Source organism: Catharus ustulatus, chromosome 6, assembly GCF_009819885.2.
Source record: "Catharus ustulatus isolate bCatUst1 chromosome 6, bCatUst1.pri.v2, whole genome shotgun sequence".
In the NCBI taxonomy this organism is placed as follows: Eukaryota; Metazoa; Chordata; class Aves; order Passeriformes; family Turdidae; genus Catharus; species Catharus ustulatus.
Window position 1 is genome coordinate 2,565,570 of NC_046226.1, and position 21,524 is coordinate 2,587,093.

A 21,524-nucleotide genomic window follows, 5' to 3' on the forward strand; every position below is an offset into this window, starting at 1 on the left:
CCTTCTGCTCCCATAAGCCTCCAAAGACAGCAAGTGACACTCGTGGCCCCTGTTCTTGCTTAAATTCCAAAGCACTAGGAGCACTTTAAGTTTTACTTTGGAGGGAAAGGAGTGTAGTGCAAAAAAAAAAAAAATAAAAAAAGAATAATTAAAAAAACCTACAAAATCCAAGGGCTACAGGCTCATTGTTCCTCTTGCACTGAAGCACACACCCACACTAGGATCTTCCTGGAGGATTTGGGAGGGCAGGGCAGGGCAGTGAGCTCGTTGCTGAGGGACCCCTGAGCGCGTGGCCGAGTTTGGGTTTTGCTCCTTTGTCCGCTGGATTCCGAACCAAGCGCTCCTCCCGGGGCCTGGCCCGTGTTTTACTGAAGTAATTTATAGCTGACAAGTTACAAGGACTTTTTTAATGCATAGTTGCCTTTCATTAAACTTTCTTTTCTTTTATTTTTTTTTTTTAATTTTATTTTTGGTATGGTTTAACAGTGTTCTGGCTTTGCAGGCGGGCAGCAGCTGCTCCCCAGGAGCTGTGGCCAATGAATGTACCTATTTGTTCTTAACTAAACTGTAACCAAGCACTACTCTGTTGAAATAAATTTAAAAAAAAATAAAAAAAGGACTTTCTGTGCTGGGATGGCTCCCAGGGTGACCCAGGCAGCTCCAGGTGTGGCTCCCTGTGCCCTGCCAGGACCTGGCACATCCCATTGCTCGGGTGGCACAGGGGCTTTGTCCTCTGATCTTTCTCTGCTGGAAGGGCTGGAGCTGAGCCAGGGGAGCTGGATCTCAGGGAATGTTCTTCCCCCAGAGGTGCTGGGCACTGGTGACATTCCTGAGGCTCCCAGAGCTCCAGGAGTGTTTCATGCCCAGGGTGGGGCTGTTGGAGGATCTGTGCAGGGACAGGAGTTGGATTCTGTGACCCCTCCCAGCTCAGGGAGGCCAGGCCAGGATTGTGTCCATCTTGTGAGTGGAATGATGGAGCAGACAAAGAATTTCCCCCAAATTTATTCAATGGCACAGTTCTTACCTTGCCTCCAGCTTCCAAAGGCAAAGCCATGGGTCTGATCCATCCAAATAGCACAGCAATATTTCAAATAGTTATTCCAAATCATCTTCCAATATATAAAATAAAATTTAAATATAGTCCCCACTTTTATACAAAAAAATAGTTGGTTTTTTTTCCTCCTCTTGTAAAAAATATCTCCTCAGCAGGTCACAGACAATCATGGGGCAGGAGGCCCAGCAAGTGGTTTCCATGGTTTAAGTCAGAGTGGTGGAATGATGGTGTTTGTCCTCAAGTCTCTCTTTCTCCACTGAATTCACTGTTTTGTAAGAGATTCCTGAAGTTTTCCAGTTCTTTCACACTGGTTGAAACCCTGTGTGCAAGGAAAGCAGAAGGGAAACATTGCAGTGACATTCATGGAGTGAATTATTGAAAATCTGGGAGAAAGGGGCTGTAAAAGCAAAGCTTTGAGCAGCTCTTGGGAAGAGAAGATTTGGAATTCCAGCTGAATTAGGCTGAGGTTACAGCCAGGCCCTTCATTAATTCCCCTCTTTTTAAAGCAAACACTGGGAATCACAGTGGAATGGGATGTTAAGGAATTCATCCTTGGAAAAACCTGTTTGCCAGAAACTCCTGGTCTCTCAACAGCATCACAAAGATGTTTTTATTTTAAAAAAAGTTGTTGTTTTTTTGGTTTCTTTTTTTAGTCCTGAAATCCCCTCCTAAAGGCCCCATTATCCTTCTTTTCTGACAAAAACTCCTCATCCAGAGAGGCTGGACTGATGGATTCCTGCTAAATGCAATCCTGATCTGGGGGTGAACTGGTGGAGAGGCCTAAGGAACAGCCCTTGCTGGGACAATGTGCTCCAAGGACAGAGTCACAGTCCCTTCAAAATGATGAAATTCTTTGTATCTCAGCATAAATGCTTCCTTGAATTCCTTACAAAAGTGTAAAGTATAAAGAATATTTTGAAATCCATACCAACACCTGGTATCAGACCATGACAAGAGCAAGAATCCCCACCAAAACTGCTGAGGCCTGACTGAAATTAGAGCTGAAAATGGCTCTAACCCAGCAGCTTGTACAGAATTAGAGGGGAAAGTCTCAAACTCACCTTCCAAAGGCATTGAACAAGGCCACAATTTCTTGTCTGGTCAGCTGGAATCCATAGGAGGGGCCACTCTCAGGAATCTTTTCGATGAGGTTCTCTGAGAAGAGGATCTTCAGCGCTGTGCCCAAGCCCTGTGTCTGTGCAGGGATCAAAAAGGATCCTTGAACAGCAGCATTCAAACCTCCCTCCACCAGGGCAGGAGGATTTCACTTAACCCAGGCTCTGCACTCCCTCTCCTCTCTTGGGTTATCCCAGTTTTTAAGCTGGAATCACACAGGTAAGGAATCAGGACCCAGAGCTCCCAGACACTGCTCAAATCTCACCTGCAGCTTCCCCCACAGCCGACACTTGAAGCAGCCAACACAATCCATGATCTTGGAAATGTTCTTAAAGTGCAGCCTAAATTCCTCCTGGGGGAAAAATTCATGTTGGTCATGGCTGGGCAATAATTAGGGCTCCTTGCAGGTGTTAATCTGAATTAATCCTGTCCTTGGCAGAAATTACCTTTAGTTTGGCAGCTTCCTTTTTATTCCCTGCAAAGAAGGAGTTTTCATCAAAGTGCAGAGGGAAGGACCTGGAAGGGAAGGATCAGAGTTTGGTTTGTGCCCTGGTTGGTTGTATGGCTGCAGTCAGGGTGGGGACAATCAGAGCTGGGAGCCACTGGACATCTCCAGAGGTGTTTTCATCTGACATCCAATCCCAAGGAATGCAATGAGATGATTTAAGGTCCTTTTCAACCCAGACCAGTTTGGGATTTTATTCCTGAGCTGGCATCTCATCTTGGGGACATTTTCAGCAATTTCAGTGTTTCAGACAGAAGCACAGGAGGGTGACAAGATCAATCTAACATTTAGGAGACACCCATTTCTGTCTGGTTCCAGTACCTTCCATTCCTTTTACTCCAAGCTCCATCCAACAGCCCAAACCTCTGTTCCCAAGATATTCAGGATGTTTTTCTAGTTGCAAACACGAGCCAGGCCTGGTATCCCACAGATGAGTCACACAGGTAGCCAATTTTAGGGCTGACACGTAGGCAGTTATTAAATTCAATTCTGCTAAACCCAAAAGGCAGCTGAGGCTATTAAACCATGGGACTGATGAAACTGTGGGACTAATTACCCAAATTCTGCAATTTGAATACAAAACTTCACTACTGGTACCACATCCCTTCTCACTGCAAGGGGGTTGGACTAGGTGACCTTTAAAAAGATTTTTTCCCACCCAAACCATTCCATGTCCCTATGATTCTACTGCAGGAATCACTCCAGGAAAGAACCTAGAACCTGCCTTTCTAGGAGCTTTATGTGACACTCAGAGCTCGTGCCAGAGCCACTGTCCCCAGGTACTGAGTGCAATTACTTGGCCAGATGGAGAATTTCCAGCAGCAGGTGTTTCATTTCTGCATCCTGGCTTTTATTCCCGGTGTACAGCTGGAAACTCGGGCGCTCAAAGAAGGGCAGCACCTTGGAGAGAGCCCTCAGCTCAATCAGGTACAGAAAATAAAGGTTCTTGAGTCTTCTGGGCCCTTCTCCTCTGGTGAGGTCTTCATCAAACCTCTGCTGGAACTCTGTGATGTTGGGGCCCCATTTCTTCTCTGACCACGTATCTGAGACAGAAAAAAAAAAACCCCAAAGATGTGAAGGGGATGGGTTTGGTTCTGGTTCATCTCCTCCCTCCAGGGAAATGGTGAAATGGGATTGCAGCCAGGGAGATCCCAGCTTTTCCAAGTCACTGACCCAAAACCACAGAACCATTGAGGTTGGAAAAGACCTCCAGGATCAACCTTTGACTGAATCCAACCTTTGAGTGCCACATCCTGAACCCCCAGGGATGGTGATTCCCTGGAAAGCCCCTTCCAATGCTTGACAACCCTTCCAGTGAAGGAATTTTGCCTGAAAATTGTTCAAGGGAGGCATAAATTTAACTCAATTCAAACCCCAGCAAACAAAACTCCTGCAGATTTTTTTCAGGTAATTCCTGAAACTTCCTAACAGGGACACCTTAGGAGAATTCCTGAATTCTCCTAAGAGAAACCTGGCCTCTATTTTCCATTTTCAAGCCCACAAAGAATATTTCTGTGGCTTTTAAAACCATGTATTTAAGATTATTCTATAAAATACACAGTGGAAGATATAAAAGTCATGCCAAGCTGATGCTGCAGCCCCAATTCATCTCTTGCCTCTGATGTTTCTCACCTTATCCCATCTCCCTCATCTCACACTGAGGTGAGGTCCAAGAGGGCTGCAGAGACTTAAATACAATTATTTCATTAAATCTAGATGATTTGCCCAAATTCCAACAGCTATCACCTTGATTTTCAAGCCCAGGATTGAAATTTGGATTCCTCAGACAGGTATTTATGGACCAAAGCACAGGAAGGAAATGGAAATGGGAGAAATGGAAATGGAAGTGGAAATGGGAATGGAATGGAAGTGGAAATGGGAATGGAAGTGGAAAGGGAAATGGGAGTGGAAATGGAAATGGAAGTGGAAATGGGAATGGAAGTGGAAATGGGAATGGAAGTGGAAATGGAATGGAAATGGGAATGGAAGTGGAAATGGAATGGAAGTGGAAATGGGAATGGAATGGAAGTGGAAATGGGAATGGAAGTGGAAAGGGAAATGGGAATGGCATGGACATGGAAATGGAAGTGGAAATGGCTGCTGGAAATAGAAATGGCATGGATATGGAAATGGAAATGGGAATGGAAGTGGAAATGGCTGCTGGAAATGGATCAGTGGCCTTGGGAAAGCTCAGCCAAGCATCTGCCAGTCCAGGTGAGGTTTTTGCTGAACTGACCACCATAAAACCAGGCTGGGAAGGGACAGCCTTGACCCCCAGTTAGAAACCCACTCCACAATAACCCTGGAGAAAGAACAGAGGGAATCTGTGCTGGAAGTCCTGGCAAAGAGGCTGGCCCAGCCCCTGTCAGACCTGGGGGCATGTGGCACCTGCATCCCCAGCCCTGTCACACCAGCTGGGAGCTGCAGGAGCACAGACAAGTCTGAATCCTGCTGGAACAGGCTCCAGGCAGCACTGAGCAGAGCCATGGAGGTGTCAGCTTGGGAGTGAGGCAGGAGAGCTGGGGCAGGGAGCAGGATTTACCTTGCAGCAGGTACCTGGCACTCAGGTGGATGTTGATGCTGGCGTGGAGACCAGAGATGAGCCTGTAGAAAGCTCTTTTCTCCACACACACCCCTGCAAAGGAAAGGGCAGGTGAAGGCACTGAAAGCACCCACTGGATTTTCAATCCTCCTGCCTGTGAGGCAGGAATTTAATCCCACTGAGAGTGGCCACTGATCCCACCCAGTCCCTGGCCATGCCACAAGAGCAGCCACGTTCAGACCAAGGATTACCTTTGAGCCACTTGTAAAACGTGTGCCCTGCAAAGAAAAGAATTCACATCAGTGAGGGTACAGCCCAAGGCTGATGCCCTGAATCCACCTCCCAGGCTGGCCCCAGAGGACACCCTGCCCACTGCAGTTGGCAGAAATTGGGAAAGGAGCATTAAAAGAGCATGAGAAGAGCTCTGTGACTGATGCTTCTCTAACAGGGCATGGCAGCAGCTCTGAACAGCACGTGGGCTCTCCCCAAGGGGCTGGGGGGAAGAACAGCCCAGTGCTGGGAAAAACAAGGATCAGGGATTGCTTTCCTCTTCTGGGCAGAGTGGGGAGAGGGATATTTTTATAAAACAAACAAACCAACCAACCAAAAAAACCACAGAGTGCAACCAAGCATGTAAAATGCCTTAAGTCAGGGTTTTACTATCCCTGCTCTGTGCATGGAAGTGATCTGGAGATCAGGATTTGGGGATAGTTTGGAGACAAAAAGATGCTGTGGAGAATGGAGAACTCCAGGGAACAGCCCTTCCCTGAGGGCCTGAGGGAGTTGGGAACCAGCTCCTACAGCTCCAGAGTTGATTTGGATTCTGAGTCTGTTCAAAGCTTTTTTGATAAACATTGAAAAAACCCAGGACTGTTCCCAAAGGCTGCTCACATTTCAGTGACTGTCTTCAAACTGGACTTGTGCTGTTAAAAAAAATGCTGGTGGACTTTTTAAGCCCTTCACATCAGGATGGGCTGGGACAGGGAGCTCACAGGGATCTGCACTCTTCTGATCAGGGACAGGATCCAGGGAAGGGCTGGAGCTGTGCTGGGGGGATTTAGGTTGGATTTCAGGATTTCTTCCCCCAGAGGGTGCTGGGCACTGCCCAGGCTCCCCAGGGAATGGTGACATTCCAGAGCTCCAGGAGTGTTTGGACACTGCACCCAGGATGGATTGTTGGGGTGTCTGTGCAGGGCCAGGAATTGATTCCATGATCCTTGTGATCAGGATTTTCTATGACGCCATGCCTGTAATTTCTGGTTTGCCTGATTAGTAATTTTGCTAACTAGGTGCATTATCTAATGGCACAGCCTGTGACAGCAGGATAAAGATACCCCATTTGTTTGTGCTATCACTAAAAACAAACAGTGCCACTCACCTCCGTCATCTCCTGGTGGAAAAAAGCACAAGTGGTGGAGGCAGAGAGAGAAAAAGAGGATAAAAACATTACACACAACCAAAATTAAGCTCCAAAGCACAAGCACTGCTCTGTTCATCTGCTCTGAGGAGAGGATCCTCTCCAGGGAGGTTTGGAAATGTTCTGAACACAGAATTTTTCAAGTGCAGCAGCGAGCACACCGGATGAGCAACAGTGCTGAGTAACCTGAGCAATGCAGGAAGGATCAATATTTGCAAAGGAAGTAAAACCTGATATTTCCAGGGACATTGTACATCTCCTTCAGCAGAAGAGCCACTCCTTCCCACCAGGGTCAGAGGAGGGGGGAAAACACCTCCATCATTCAGGGGGAAATGAGGAGCTCATGGCACAGGGCACTGCTGGAGGTTGGTGATGTTCTCATGTTTCCAAACCCCTTCCCTGCTTTCACTTACAGCAATTTCACGATTACAAGCTGCACATTACAACACAGAGTGTGATAAAAGGTTTCTGTTCTGTCACCATCTGATCTCTGTGGGAGATATTCTGCTAATGGGCATCCATTGAAACCAGGCAGGGCATTGTTCTTTATCTCATGGGATATCTCCTGTTCATGGCCATGGTTTATAAACCAGCTGGGGCAGTGTTCTTTATCTCCATGGGATATCTCCTGTTCATGGCCATGGTTTATAAACCAGCTGGGGCATTGTTCTTTATCTTTTCACAACCCATCCTTCCTCCAGCCAGTCATTTTCTGCTCATGGCCATTGAGTCCCACTGTGGCACTGATAAAATTACTGCATCCCATTGGGAGTTGCTCCAGCCAGGGGGAAGAGCCCAACATTTCTTACCAAGATAAAAACAGAGGTTTTGGGACACTAAGGGAGCCCCTTTCTGCACTGGACTCCAGAGGAAAACCGGATTTCTCCACATCTCCACTGGAGCTCCGGAGGGAAACTGCACCTTGTACAGGAGCACTGCTCCAACTGAGCCACATCTGTCACTGCAGGAGGATGCAGCCACCATGGAATGGGACTGCTGCCAACACCCTGCCTGACGGGTGTCAGGCTGTACTCTGACTGTGTCAGGGTTTGGGGTTTGTTCTTTGTAGTGCTGTATTTCTATTTTAATTTCCCTAGTAAAGAACTGTTATTCCTAATTCCCATATCTTTGCCTGAGAGCCCCTTGATTTCAAAATTATAATAATTTGGAGGGAGGGGGTTTACATTCTCCATTTCAAAGAGAAGCTCCTGCCTTTCTCAGCACACACCTGTCCTCCAAACTAAAACAGCAACTTTTCATTCTTTGTCCATATATCAGCCACACCTGATTATAAGCTGCACTTTGGGTTTGGACCAAAATTTTAGTCAAAATGATGTGGCTTATAATCCTGAAATTACTGTACACTGCCTGGCCTTGGCTCTAGGGCACAGCTGCTCTCCCTGGTGGTTTCCAGGGAGGATCCCAGCCAGGTTCTCATTTCAGTCTGTCACAGATGGTTTGGCACTGCCAAGTACAGACACCAGGGACCCAGGGAGAGCTCAGGGGTCAGCCCTGCTTCCAGTCCCAACAAAACTCATGTTTTCTCCAGGACTGGAAGATCAGGCATCCTTTTCCCACAATGGATGCTAGAAAAACCCACTTCCAGGTGTGCCATAAAATTCTACACTTGGTCAGGAGCTATAAGGTATTTCTCATGCAGCAGGAAAAGGAGCCCAGGGAAAAATTACTGTTCCTGGAGGTGGGATCAGTTCACTACTAACCCACTTAGTGAGATAAATAAATGACTCACCTCTGCCAGATGCCAAAGGTCTTTTTACATTCTGAGGCCTAGGAGGGGAAAAAAATCATTTAAATTAGAGATGTAAATAAGTTACTGTCTCTTGTGTGCACAAACAGAGCAGAGCAGAAGTTGCTACTTCTGCAGTCAAACAGCCTGAGGGGATCTAAAAAACCCTTCCATGCTTTAGCTGTGCTCAGGAAGGGAAAGGATTGAGCAAAATGTGGGTTTCTGTGGGGGTTTGGTGATGCTTTCTTGGGTTTTGTTAGAAAAGACAGGCAGGAAAATTCAAATGTCTTCCTTTGGGACAGCCACAGGATTTGTCCCTGGTGTATCCCACCCTGCACAGGCACTGGAGCAAAGACAGGAGGATGAGGATTCATTTGGGCACCTCTGCACAAATCAGCACCCTCAGACCCATGGAATTTGTCCCCCAAAACACCTACTTGAAGCAGTTTTCTTCATAAATACTGTTCCAAATTTTCCAGGCATCCGGCCCCTTGTAGCCAGTGTAACGTTCTGGGTTCAGGAGCAAATCCACATACTCAGCTTCAGGAGAATGGATATCTGTGGAGCACAGGGCTGGCTCAGTGACAGCCATTCTCTGAGGGAAAATGACATTTGGCAAGGCTGATCCAGCCACCTCTTCCCCACTTTGCTGAACACTGCAAGGCCCTGAGCAGCAAGGAAGCTTCATCTGAAATATTTGTGTGTTATTTCCAAAATACTGAGGTTGGAGGGTGGAAAGGAGCACAGAAATGCTATTTTGCTGAAATATTTCACTTTGGCCTGGAATTGGGGCTGTTCAGCCTGGAGAAAAGGAGGTGGTGTAGAGAGCTCAGAGTGACATCCCAGGATCTACAGAGGCTACATGAAGTGGGAGAGGAGTTTTACCTCAGGAACTGTAGGGATAGGGCCCAGGGAGTGGCTTTAAGCTGGAAAAGAGTAGATTTAGATGGGATATTGGGAAGGAATTCCTGATATGAAGGTGGGGAGGGTGCTCAGAGAAGCTGTGGCTGCCCCTGGATCCCTGGAAGTGCCCAAGCTGGACAGGGCTTGGAGCAACCTGGGACAGTGAAATAATGGGATGGGCTTTAAGGTTCCTTCCAACCCAAACTATTCCATGATTTGAAGTTCTCCAGAAGTGCTGAAATCCCCCTGCAAGCCTTGGCAGCTGTCCCATACCATCAGCCTCACAGAAGCTGTCCGAGGAGTCGTCGTGCTGTGCCCACTGCAGCACTGCCTGCCGCGTCTCCTTGCTGCAAGAAAAGGGGAAAAAACCTCTCAGACAGAGAGCTCAGCCAGAAAAACCTCTCAGACAGAGAGCTCTGAGCCCAGCTTTCCTTCAAAACAAGCAAGGATTGTGGAATCAAACCTCAAAGAGTCATCAACAGCTCCGAGTCTCTTGGCTTCTTCACACTCTGCAGCGAGGTTATTCGCTTCCTCTGAGTACTGGGATGGAGAGCAAAGAGGTGGGGAGGGATGAGGATTCAAAAGGAAAAAAAATTTTGCTGTTTTAATTTAGCCTTCAATGCAGAAGTTAAACCCTTTCATGATTCACCCTGTGTTTGCACAGGATGCCTGCAGATATCCAAAGCCTTGTGCAATGGTGACGAGTCTCGCAGGGGCTGGGGGCAGCCTCTGGCACTGCCACAGGAGCTTTTAGTGCCTGGTGACAGCAGCTCTTGGAGAGCTGTCAGCAACACCTGCCTCCAGGACAGCCACCTCAGAGGCTCTGTGGCATCCCAAGCACTTGAAGAGAGTAAAAATTTAGGCCTAATGAGCATCCTGACAAATATTGACCCATGCTCAAATCCCGGGGGCAGTTTTGGGCCACTCACAACAAAACCGACTTTGAGGAGCTGGGGAGTGTCCAGAGAAGGGAACAGAGCTGGGAAGGGGCTGGAGAATCCCTGAGGGAGCTGGGAAGGGGCTGGAGAATCCCTGAGGGAGCTGGGAGGGCTCAGCCTGGAGAAAAGGAGGCTCAGGGGGCCCTTGTGGCTCTGCACAAGTCCCTGCCAGGAGGGGACACCGGGGGGATTTGGGATCTGCTCCAGGAACAGGGACAGGAGCAGAGGGAATGGCCTCAGGCTGGGCAGGGGAGGTTTAGGTTGAATATTAGGGAAAATTTCTTCACCAAAAGGATTGTGAGGCATTAGAAGGAGCTGCCCAGGGTGGTGGTGGAGTTCCCATCCCAAAATCCAGGTGGATGTGGCACTTGAGGACATGGGGGTGGTGAGGTGGCAGCTGGACTCTTACAGATCTCACAGGTCTTTACCAACCTTGTGTGGCTCCAAACTGCACCACAAAACAAAGCTCACCCTTTTGTACACCCACCTTGTGACTTGCAGATCTGATTCCATCAGGGACTTCATCCTGAAAGACAAAACAAAGCCACGTGTGGGGCTGGTGAGACCTCTCAGCCCTGTCTTTGGGAAAGGTTTGGGATGTCACCACAGCTGCCAGGGGTGAGGAGGTGACAAAATACATCCAGCTCCTCACTCCTCCCCAGACCAGGGAGGAGCAGCATTCCTAGTGGTTAATTCTGATTTTTTTCTTTGCAAGATTCCTCTTCTCCAAAGCTCTGCAGCCTTCCATGGCTGCTGCATCAGGTTCTATCCAAGCAGGAATTTGGGGAAGCCAAAACAAACTGCAGAGGAGCTGGAGCTGCCTCTGCTCACTCCAGGTCTGGCATCACCTTCCTGGCAGGAGCCCAGGGACCTCCTCAGATGCTGCACCTACCCTGACAGGACATTCCAAACTTCCAAACATCATGGAATGTCAGCCCCACACAACCAGACCCAAAAATTCTCCTCAACTTCCATTTTCTGCAGGGGTAGAAAGGCAACAGAACCATTCCTAAGAGCAAATACTGGGATGGCAAGGAGAAAAATTAAGCAGTAAGAGTTATTTTTATTGATTTCAGGATGAAATGGACTCAAATCAAAATAATTAAGAATAGCAGGGACAATCAATTCTTAAAATAAGAACAACTTTCAGCTAAAACTTAGGTAATTGTAGCATAACTCCATCACATTAGTCATAATTACTGCCAAAAATAGATTTTTTTTTAAGGAAGAAAAAGTATTTAAACAACATTTAGAATCACAGAATAACATTTAGGGTTATTTTGAGGTGAAAAAAAAAATCCTCATTCCATTTTAGAAGCCAAGAGTGAGGGAGTAAGACAATCTGTGCTGGCTGTCAACATCAAAACATGAAATGTCCCCAAAGGGACCAGCAGCCACCAAGCTGTGATTCCCTCACCTTCTCACCCCCTTCTTTTCAGGATGTGAGGGAACAAAACCCTTTTGTCCAGGATACAGGGACAAGAGTGCCCTTGGAATGCTGAAAGAGCCATTTCTCCTACAAGGAGAGGGCTGGGGAGCTCTTAGACAAATTCATCACCCAAAACTAAATCACAGTGCAGCTCAGGGGCAACAAGGAAAAATTCAGTTAATAACACAAAAACAAGAATGGATTTGCCCTAAAAACCATTTACTAATGTGAAAAATTCAAAAGGGATCAGAATTTGGTTGTCAGCTATTAAAATCCCAGCCTGTCTTGAAACTTTCAGAATTTTGTATTTTGGCCTTTCTTATGGCCACCATGAAAGATCCAGAGCCCCAGTTTTGCTATATTTGAACTAAAACAACAAGATTCAGTCACTTGTCTGCTGCTTCCTCTTGGTCTGCAAAAGTTAAAATAAAATAAAATAAAAAAATATGTAAAAGAATGGAATTGGTACTTACAGAGGGGCAGGGCTGCACAGCACAGTCTCTCATTCCACAGTGACTGTTGTCATCCCAAAAGGGACAAGGTTTCTGTAGGTTTACCTGCAAATAACACATCATCCTATTCAGTAACACTCAGTATCTCCCAATATCTCTCACTCTCATTCAAGCCAACCTTCCACTCCCCAGTTTTCCAGCAGAAATCCATGTTCTGCCCTTGTTTGTTCCCACACCAGCAATCCTTGGTGACCCAGATTGATAACATCACTCAGAACCTTGTTATCAGCACAGGTGATTCCTTTAATCCTTGCTTGGATCTTTCTGCTGGTGCTTTCCCACACAGAGATTTCCATAATTCCAGAATGTTCTGAGGGTCAGAGCTCCCTCTGCTCTGGGAGAGCTGGGGGTCCAGGGAGAGCTCAGAGCCTGAAGGGGCTCCAGGAGAGCTGGAGAGGGATGGGGACAAGGGATGGAGGGACAGGACACAGGGAATGGCTTGGACAGAGGCAGGGATGGGTGGGAGATTGGGAATTGGGAATTCCTGGCTGGGATGGAATTGCCAGAGCAGCTGTGGCTGCCCCTGAATCCCTGGAATGTCCAAGGCCAGGCTGGACACTGGGGCTGGAGCAGCTTGGGACAGTGAAGGTGTCCCTGGTATAGCAGGGGGTGGCACTGGAATAAACCATTCTGGAATTCCAGGATTCTGTGCTTCATCCAGACCAATCTCAGTATTTCTGTTACAAACCCCAACCCTGGAAGGGAGTTCTTTAACAAATCCCAATTTTTCTCTTCTCTCTTAAGTTGGTATTCAATATCATTCTTCCAAAACAACTAACACTTAACAGGATTTGGTGGGTTTGGAAGAGAGGAGGATAAAGGGAATCTGAATGGGAGCAGAATCCACCTGATGGAATTTAATCCATGGAATGTGTGGCAGCAACAGGCATCAATGAGTGTCTGTAACTAATCCAGGCTTGCCATGTCAGTGGGGAGTCACTGAATCCTCTCATTATGGATCACTGGTCATCAACATCTTCAAATCACCCTCTCATTAATGTGTTGCTTAAGAGGGGGAAATGGATAAGAAAATATCTTTGAAATCCTCTTAAAAGTACATTGCATCTTATTAAGATTGTCCTCAAAACAGAAGGGTCCAACTTACTGACCTAAAAGATCAGGGTTAAAATGCAGGTGTCTGATTTTAAAAAGATCAGCAGTAAGTTCATGAGAGATTAAAAGAAAAAAAAGACAGTAGCACACAACTAAATACAATTGCTGTAAGAGGAAATGACCTTGTAGTATCTAAAGTAGTCACTTTCCAGGAGTTCATTCAGTCTAGGAAAAAGTTTGTAGTTGTTGAAGGCATCAATGGTTTCTACATCACAGGTGCAGTCATCTAAATAACCAGTAACCTGGGGGAGAAAAAAACAATTACATCAAAATTAATCCATCAAATATAAACAACTTGGCCAGGACTTTTTAACACTGCAGACAATAAAAGAATTCATCATTTTCTCTCCTTTTCCCAGTGAGTCAAGTTAAATTTCAGCAGAATGGATATGGCAGCTGTGAGAGCTGTGCTGTGCTGTGCTCAGGTTCCCTCCTGGATGAGCCCCAGGAAATCATCCCTGCAGGATAACACAGGGCTGAGAGCTGCAGTTTGCATGTGGGACCAGTCAGACAACACTGAGAGCCCTCAAAGAAAGTCCCTGCTCTTAACCATTGATTTGATTGGAGCCAAGCTGGTGAGAGGGATGGAGCAGTGAGGAAAGGCTGGGATTGCTCAGCATGGAAAACACAAAACTCCAGGCTGATCCAACTGCAGGACCTGAAGGAGCTGCCAGGGAAGATGGAGAGAGGGGATTTACAAGGGATGGAGGGACAGGACACAGGGAATGGCTTCATTGGGTTAGATTGGATATTGGGAAGGAATTCTTCCCTGGCAAAGGCTGCCCAGAAAAGCCCCTGGATCCCTGGAAGTGTCCAAGGCCAGGTTGGAAAGGACTTGGAGCAGCCTGGGATGATGGAAGGTGTCCCTGCCATGGCCAGGGCTGGAATGGGATGAGCTTTAAGGTCCCTTCTAACCCAGAGCACTCCATGATTCTGTGCAACAATCCCTCTGCTCTCCTCAGAGAGGCATTTGGCATGAAAACATCTGTTCTAAATCTGATGGATCCTTCTTGCATCATCCTGAACAACTCAACAGGCTTTGTGCAAGTCCTGAAGAAAAAAAAAAAAACCAACAAAGAAAGAAGTAGTACAAATTCAGCTGTGGTTTCCTGACACATCCATTACTGGCTGATGACAAAGTTGCTCAACACAGAAGTAGTTTTGCTTCCCCCACCCCCTCAGTGAGTCCTTGGGGAAATCACAGAATCCTGGAATCATTCAGGCTGGAAGAGATCTCTGAGTTCAACCAGCACTGACCATGTCCCCAGGTGCCACATCCTCAGGGTGTTTAAATCCCTCCAGGGATGGGGACTCCACCCCTGCTCTGGGCAGCTGTGCCAGGGCTGGACAAACCTTTCCAGGAAGGAATTTTCCCAATATCCAATTTAAACCTTCTCTGGTACAACTTGAGGCTGTTCCCTGATAGCCCAATTTCCCCTGGCTGTCCCCTCCTGTCAGGGAGTTGTGCAGAGCCACAAAGTCCCCCTTGAGCCTTTTTTTCCTCCAGTCTGAGCCCCTTTCCCAGCTCCCTCAGCTGCTGCTCATAATTCAGCAAGAGCTACACAACAATTTAAATAAAACCATCATGTTTATTTTACCACCATGGAAATGGAGCTGAGAGGAGGATGGCAGAAATGGAGCACAGAGTCACATGAAATGGGGAGGTGGGGGAAAAAATAGCCAGAATTCCCTTCCCCACTGGAACAACTCTGTTTTGTTGAGGCAGCAGGATTTGGAGGCTCACTCATATTTTAAGTGTTTACACTGAAGCTCAGTGTGTCACCCTCACACATTTACTGAATTCTGTCCTGCATTTTGCATGGTAATGAAGATTAACAGTGATTTAAGATTTCCACTAACCTGAATCACCCTTGTAAAAATAAACAGTAGCAATTTGCTAATCCAGTTACCCAATTTAAAGCTGTTTCAAAATTATATATACATTAAAAAAAAAAAAAATCAAAACAACAAACCACAGCAAGCCACCAACCAACCACATTTTTATTTCCTGGAATCTTGGCATCCTTCAAGGCAGGAAGCTTAAAGGTTGGGTCTAAAAGTGACCTACAAAAAGATTTGGGGATAATCTTCACACTCCAAAGGAATGACATCCCTGCAAGTGGGAACACTGCAAGCACCATTTGGGCCAGGTCTGGTTTTGTTATGTCTGGTGATCAATCCAAGCCAGAACTAAACTCATCCTGAATACAACCCACAATAAAGCAGATGATCCCAAAACCCTTAGGGCTGGATGGGGGCTGTGCTTTGGAGCTCTCCAAATCCCAATTTATTGGTGGGATCAGCCTCAGGGTCACCCTGAACACATCTGTGGGGGCAAGAGGCAAAGGGAAAGGTGCTGGGAAATTCCACCTCTGCTCAATCTTTCTTCCTCCAAGGATTTCAGTCGGACTGGGCAGAAATGGGTGATTTCCCCAGCCTAGCAGAGCTCACAGCCAAAGGAGCACAGAAGAGAAGCAGCACCAAGAACTCCCAGAGCCCTGGTGAAAGCCCCAGTGATGCTCCCAGCAAACAGCTTTAAGCTGAGCCACTTTAAGGCTCAGGGAAGTGGCAGTGTCAGAGCATTTGGCAGGACTTGTCTTCATTCCAGAGGTTCCCTCTTGCTCCATGACCACCCCAGAACTCATTTTCCAGCCCTGGATGTAGCCAGACTCACTTGGTTTGGACTTCACCTCCTGCTGCCACAGCACCTGAGCTCTGGTACGTGTCAGACGTGGGTGACACCTTAAAACACTTCCTCCCACCCCACAAACAAAATATTTACCTACATCCTCAGCCTGTGCAAACAAGAGCATTGTCTGAGATAAACCACGGCAGGATCCAGCCCCCAACATGTGCCATGTGCCATGTGAATCACCCAGCTGAGGGGTTTTGCTCCACCTGCCTTGGGTGTGAGAAGCTGGCAGGAGGCTGAGGGGCAGGGCTGGGCTTTCCCAGCGGGAAGAGATGCAAGGAGCCGCCGGGACAGACGCGGCAGGAGCGGCTCCGGGTGCTGAGTAAGCGCCGAGGGTGACGTGCTCCAAATCCCAACTCTGCCAGGCTGGGAACACCAACAGCAGGCACTGTGCAATCCTTGGGTTTGGCTTCTCCTTCCTCTCCATCCCAGCCTCCTGTCAGGCTGCTCTTCCCACCTTTCTGCTCCCCTGAGTGTCACAGAACATCTCCTGAGCAGCGGATTTTGGGATTTCCTCTCGCTTTATCCCACATCACAGCCAGGCAGGAAAGAAGGAAAACTTTGTCACACAGGGAAGGGAATGCCACAGAGGATGAGGGGTTGGGTTTAGCCTGTACCAACTTCCCTGCTCCCTCAGCAGAAGTTTCCTGGCACAAAGGAGTTGGACTTCAATGATCCCTGTGGGTCTCTTCCAACTCAGGATATTTATGATTCTATGAAATGATTTCCCTTTCATCCTTGCCAGTGCACTTGGAGCAAGTTGCTGGCAGCCAGCTGAGGACAGTCATCCCTGCACCTGCCCTGGAAGCATTATCTGCCATTCCAGGTGATTTATCCCCCTCTTTCGCCCAGAAAACAAAGACTAGATTTTCCATAACTCACACAGAAGCAAATCTCACATGGGAGTCAAACCACAGGGCCTGAAGGGCTGTCACAGCATCCCAGAATGGTTTGGGTCAGAAGGGAATTTAAAGTCAATTTAGTTCCATCCCTTGCCATGGCAGGGACTCCTTCCATCATCCCAGGTTGCTCCAAGCCTTGTCCAGCCTGGCCTGGAACACTGCCAGGGATCCAGGGACAGCCAGAGTTTCTCTGGGCACCCTGTGCCAGGGTCTGCCCACCCTCATAGGGAAGAATTCCTCCCCAATATCCCATCCATCCCTGCCCTCTGGCAGTGGAAACCATTCCCTGTGTCCTGTCCCTCCATCCCTTGTAAATTGTCTCTTTCCATCTTTCCTGTAGGGAAGGTCACAGTTAGGCCACCCTGAAGTCTTGTGTTTTCCAGGCTGAACAATCCCAGCTCTCCCAAGCCCTTCCTCACAGCAGAATTGTTCTGATCATCTTGGTGGCCTCCTCTGGACTCATTCCAACAGCTCCATGTCCAGCTCCAGAGCAGGATGCAGGATTCCAGGAGGGATCTCACCAGAGCAGAGCAGAGGGGCAGAATGTACCTTCAAAGCTCTGCTTCTCTCCACCTGGAGACTCCTCCTGAAGCTACTCCAGAGAAACTGGGAGCTGTGCTAGCAATGAATTCCTGCCCTGGAGGCTGCCCAGTGAACACCAACTCTGCAGGAATACAAAGACAGCTTGAAAACCTGCCCAGGTACCAAGGGGGAGCTCTCCATGGCCAGACTCACCCCTAATGACAGCATCCTGCCCACAGAAAAATTCCCAAAGGGAGCCAGACCGGAAACCTCAACAAAATCCTGTCTGCCAAACACCTGCAGCACATCTTTAATGCAGCTGCATCAGCCTGTAAACAGCAAATGAACAGTAATTACCAGGAATATACAGAAGACATCCATGGCTGACTAAAGCTTGATGCACACAGGAATATCTCGAGGGGGGGATGAGCTGCCTGTAAAGTTTGAGGGGATTTTGATATTGGAATGTTAATCAGAGCTTGCAAAGCAGAAAACAGCACTTGGAACACAGGTGTTTGTAGCAACAGATGGATGGTTCTAATAAAAGTTTCAGGTTGGTCTCCAAGGAAGGGAGATAAAATAACAGTGACAAAAAGCAGGTGAGGCATTGCCCTGGGTGCAGACAGACAGGAGTGCAACACCCATTCCAGGATCACGGCCTGCTGAAGTCAGCACCTGGAATATTGCTGGAGCAGCACTCCCAAAACTCCTTGTCCTTGTCAGCTGTCCCAGCACAGGCTGACACACAAGTCACAGCTCTTCAGTCACCCCACACTGAGGCTTCTTCAGCTGTGAAGCTCATGAGAGCATGAGATGGTCACAGGAGGAAACCAAGAGCTGTACCAGGAGCTAAACCAAGGAGGGCAAACCAGATCATGTAAAGCTGGCCCTGCATTTTATTTGATGGCAAATAAAAACCACCAGACCAGTTCTGCTCAAGAGGATCAGCAGATTATTTTTAACCAAAAGATGAGGCAGCCCTCAGGTGTGATTTAAGAGGTTTGGTGGTTAGAGAGGGTGAGAAATGCTGCCCTACTTGACACCTTTTCCTAAAGGCAATAAAAAATTCAGACCTAAACACTTGCAGAGAAAACCAAGAATGAAAAGTGTGTTGCAACAACCCAACAGTGCACAAAGCACCACAGCAGCTCCTCCAGCCCAAGGAAAAGAGCCTGGCAGTCACTGCCATGCCAGAATGCCACTTCAGTTCGTGGTTATGGCTCCTTATCCCATTCCACACTCCTGACTCAGTCCTTAAGAAACAAACTCCTCTGCTTACAGGAAGCTGCAAGGAAACCCCTGCAGAGATGCAGAATCTAAATGCATGTTTTTCCATTGTTATCAGCAGAGCTTTTATTTACCATTTCCACAGGAAGCTGGGAAAGTGTCAAGAGCTACTCCAGAAGGCAAAGCCAAAGCCAGGAGTGAATTCCATTTGTTTTCTTTCTCCACTCTCAATTCCTGACCCATATTTAAAGGGCAGAAATTTAATACAGCAAGAGTAGCCTTTACAAAAGCTTCCTGTTTTTAAAGGCAACAAAATAAAGTACTAAAGACATTGAGACATCTTCACTCCTTGATCTTGCAAAACCAGGAATTATTCAGGTTGCAAGGGACCTCAAAAACCACCTTATGTTACCAGGGACACCTTCCACTATTCCAGGCTGCTCCAAGCCCCATCCAACCTGGCCTTGGACAATTCCAGGGATCCAGGGGCAGCCACAGCTGCTCTGGCAATTCCAGCCCAGCCAGGAATTCCCAATTCCCAACATCCCACCCATCCCTGCCCTCTGGCAGTGAAGCCATTCCCTGTGTCCTGTCCCTCCATCCTTGTCCCCAGGAGAGGGGATGAAGCAGCTCCCAGGGACAGCAATGATATCCCTGAAACATCCCAGGAGAGGCACCTGGGTAGCTGGGGAACAAATGCTCAACAAGTTGGAGCACTCCCCTCTTCTGATGAGAGCAGGGAGAGAACACAGTTAAGGTGGCATGGAAGAGAATCACAGAATCCTGCAATGGTTTGGGTTAGAAGGGACTTGAAAGCTTCCCTAGTCCCACCTGCTGCCATGGCAGGGACACCTTCCACTATCCCAGGTTGTTCCAAGCCCTGTCCAGCCTGGCCTTGGACACTTCCAGAGATCCAGGAGCAGCCACAGCTTCTCTGGGCGCCCTGTGCCAGGACCTCCCCATCCTCACAGGCAGCAACTCCTTCCCAACATCCCATCCATCCCTGTCCTCTGGCAGTGAAGCCATTCCCTGTGTCCTGTCCCAGTCCCTCTCCAGCTTCTCCTGGAGTCCCTTTAAACCATAAAGTCTACTCGGAGCAGCCTGAATACCCCCAAGCTCTCTCTTTCCACAGCCCTCGGAGCAGCTCCGTGCGCTCCTCGGGACTCTCCCGGCAGAGAAGAGTCTCTCTCAGTCTCTCTCTTTCTCTCTCCCACCGAACCCAGCCCAGCCCCGCGTTCCCGGGCAGTGCCCACCTGGCAGAAGCAGCGCGGCTCGGCTCCGCGGGGCAGGGCCAGCAGCCCCAGCGCCAGCGCCAGCCCCAGGCTCAGCAGCACCGTCCCCGCCGCCATGTCCGCGCTCGGGCCCGGCCGCACCGCGGGCCTCAGGGGCCGCCCCGCCCGCACCGCCCCGCCCGGGGCGCGGCCCCGCCGGCTACGAGCGAGCCCGCACGGAGCGGGACGGGACAGCGGGGACACCGCCCAGGGACACGGCAGGGACACGGACCCAGGGACACGGCAGGGACACCACAGCGGGGACAGACCGGACACACAGCCCAGGGACACGGCAGGGACACCACAGCGGGACGGGACAGGGGGGACACCGCCCAGGGACACGGCGGGGACACCACAGAGGGGACAGACCGGACACACAGCCCAGGGACACGGCAGGGACACCACAGCGGGACACCACAGTGGGGACACCACAGCGGGACACCGCCCAGGGACACGGCAGGGACACCACACCGGGACACCACAGTGGGGACACCACAGCGGGGACACCACAGCAGGGACAGACCAGACACCACAGCGGGGACACCACAGGGGTGACAGACCAGAGACACCACAGCGGGGACACCACAGCAGGGACACCAGAGAGGGGAAACGGACCGCAGGGACACCACAGCGGGGATAGACCAGGGACACCACAGCGGGGACACACCAGGGACACGGACCGCAGGGACACCACAACGAGACGCGCACCCCAGGGACACCACACAGGTGACACCACCCCAGGGACACCACAGCGGGACACCACAGCGGGGACAGACCGGGGACACCACACTGGGGACACCACAGCAGGGACACCACAGGGGGATACCACAGCGAGGACACCACAGCGGGGATACCACAGGGGACACGCACGGCAGGGACACCACCCCAGGGACACCACAGCGGGGACAGACCAGGGACACCACAGCGGGACACGCACCCCAGGGACACCACCCGAGGGACACCACACTGGGGATACAGCAGGGACACCACAGGGGTGACAGACCAGGGACACCACAGGGGGACACGGACCGCAGGGACACTCCGGGGACAGTGCAGGGACACCACACCGGTGACACAACGGGGACACTCCCGTGACACAGCGGGGACACACACCGGGCACGGCACCGTCACACGTCCCAGGCTGTGTGTCACACAGACACTGCCAGCGCTCAGAACTCGGGGTGCAGCCCCCCCAGCCTGCCCCGAGGGTCTGACAGATCGAGATCGGATCAAAAATGTTTTATTAGTGAGAGGAATGAGGGGTTTGTCTTTGCAAACGAGCTGCGGGTCTGTTTTCCTTCTGGGAGATAAAAGAAACAATGGGAAGGATTCCACTGATTGATGAATGGAAAAATGTATTTGCCTTTGCTGACAAATTGTAGGTTTGATAATTGAAATTCTATATTGGAATTGGATATCGAAAGATGAAATTGGATATTGAAATATGAAATTGGATATTGAAAGATGAAAGAAGCAATGGGGAAAAAAACATGAATTCCATAAGAATTAAAAATTAAAAGGGAAGGTTGTACATTAAAGGGGAATCTTAGGTGTTCTGGGAATTCTGTACCTCTCAAGTACCTCAGCAATGGGGAAAGAGAGAGGGAAATGTGGCCAGGGAATTGGGATAAAAA

The 21,524-nt window shown here is 49.0% G+C and overlaps 1 protein-coding gene across 1 annotated transcript; it reads right to left on the reverse strand.

Annotated features, from left to right (window-relative positions):
• Positions 1 to 986: 986 nt before the first annotated feature.
• On the reverse strand, positions 987 to 19,980 carry ERO1A (endoplasmic reticulum oxidoreductase 1 alpha). Its single transcript, XM_033061919.1, has 16 exons — positions 19,873 to 19,980; positions 13,399 to 13,518; positions 12,125 to 12,208; positions 10,710 to 10,748; positions 9,748 to 9,824; positions 9,558 to 9,631; positions 8,819 to 8,939; positions 8,385 to 8,422; positions 6,596 to 6,607; positions 5,469 to 5,495; positions 5,218 to 5,310; positions 3,472 to 3,718; positions 2,617 to 2,686; positions 2,436 to 2,522; positions 2,116 to 2,249; positions 987 to 1,373 (listed from the first exon to the last, which is right to left on the reverse strand). Exons 1-16 carry the CDS (start codon positions 19,966 to 19,968, stop codon positions 1,292 to 1,294), a joined length of 1,401 nt encoding a protein of 466 aa, XP_032917810.1. The 5' UTR covers positions 19,969 to 19,980; the 3' UTR covers positions 987 to 1,291.
• Between the last annotated feature and the right edge of the window lie 1,544 nt (positions 19,981 to 21,524).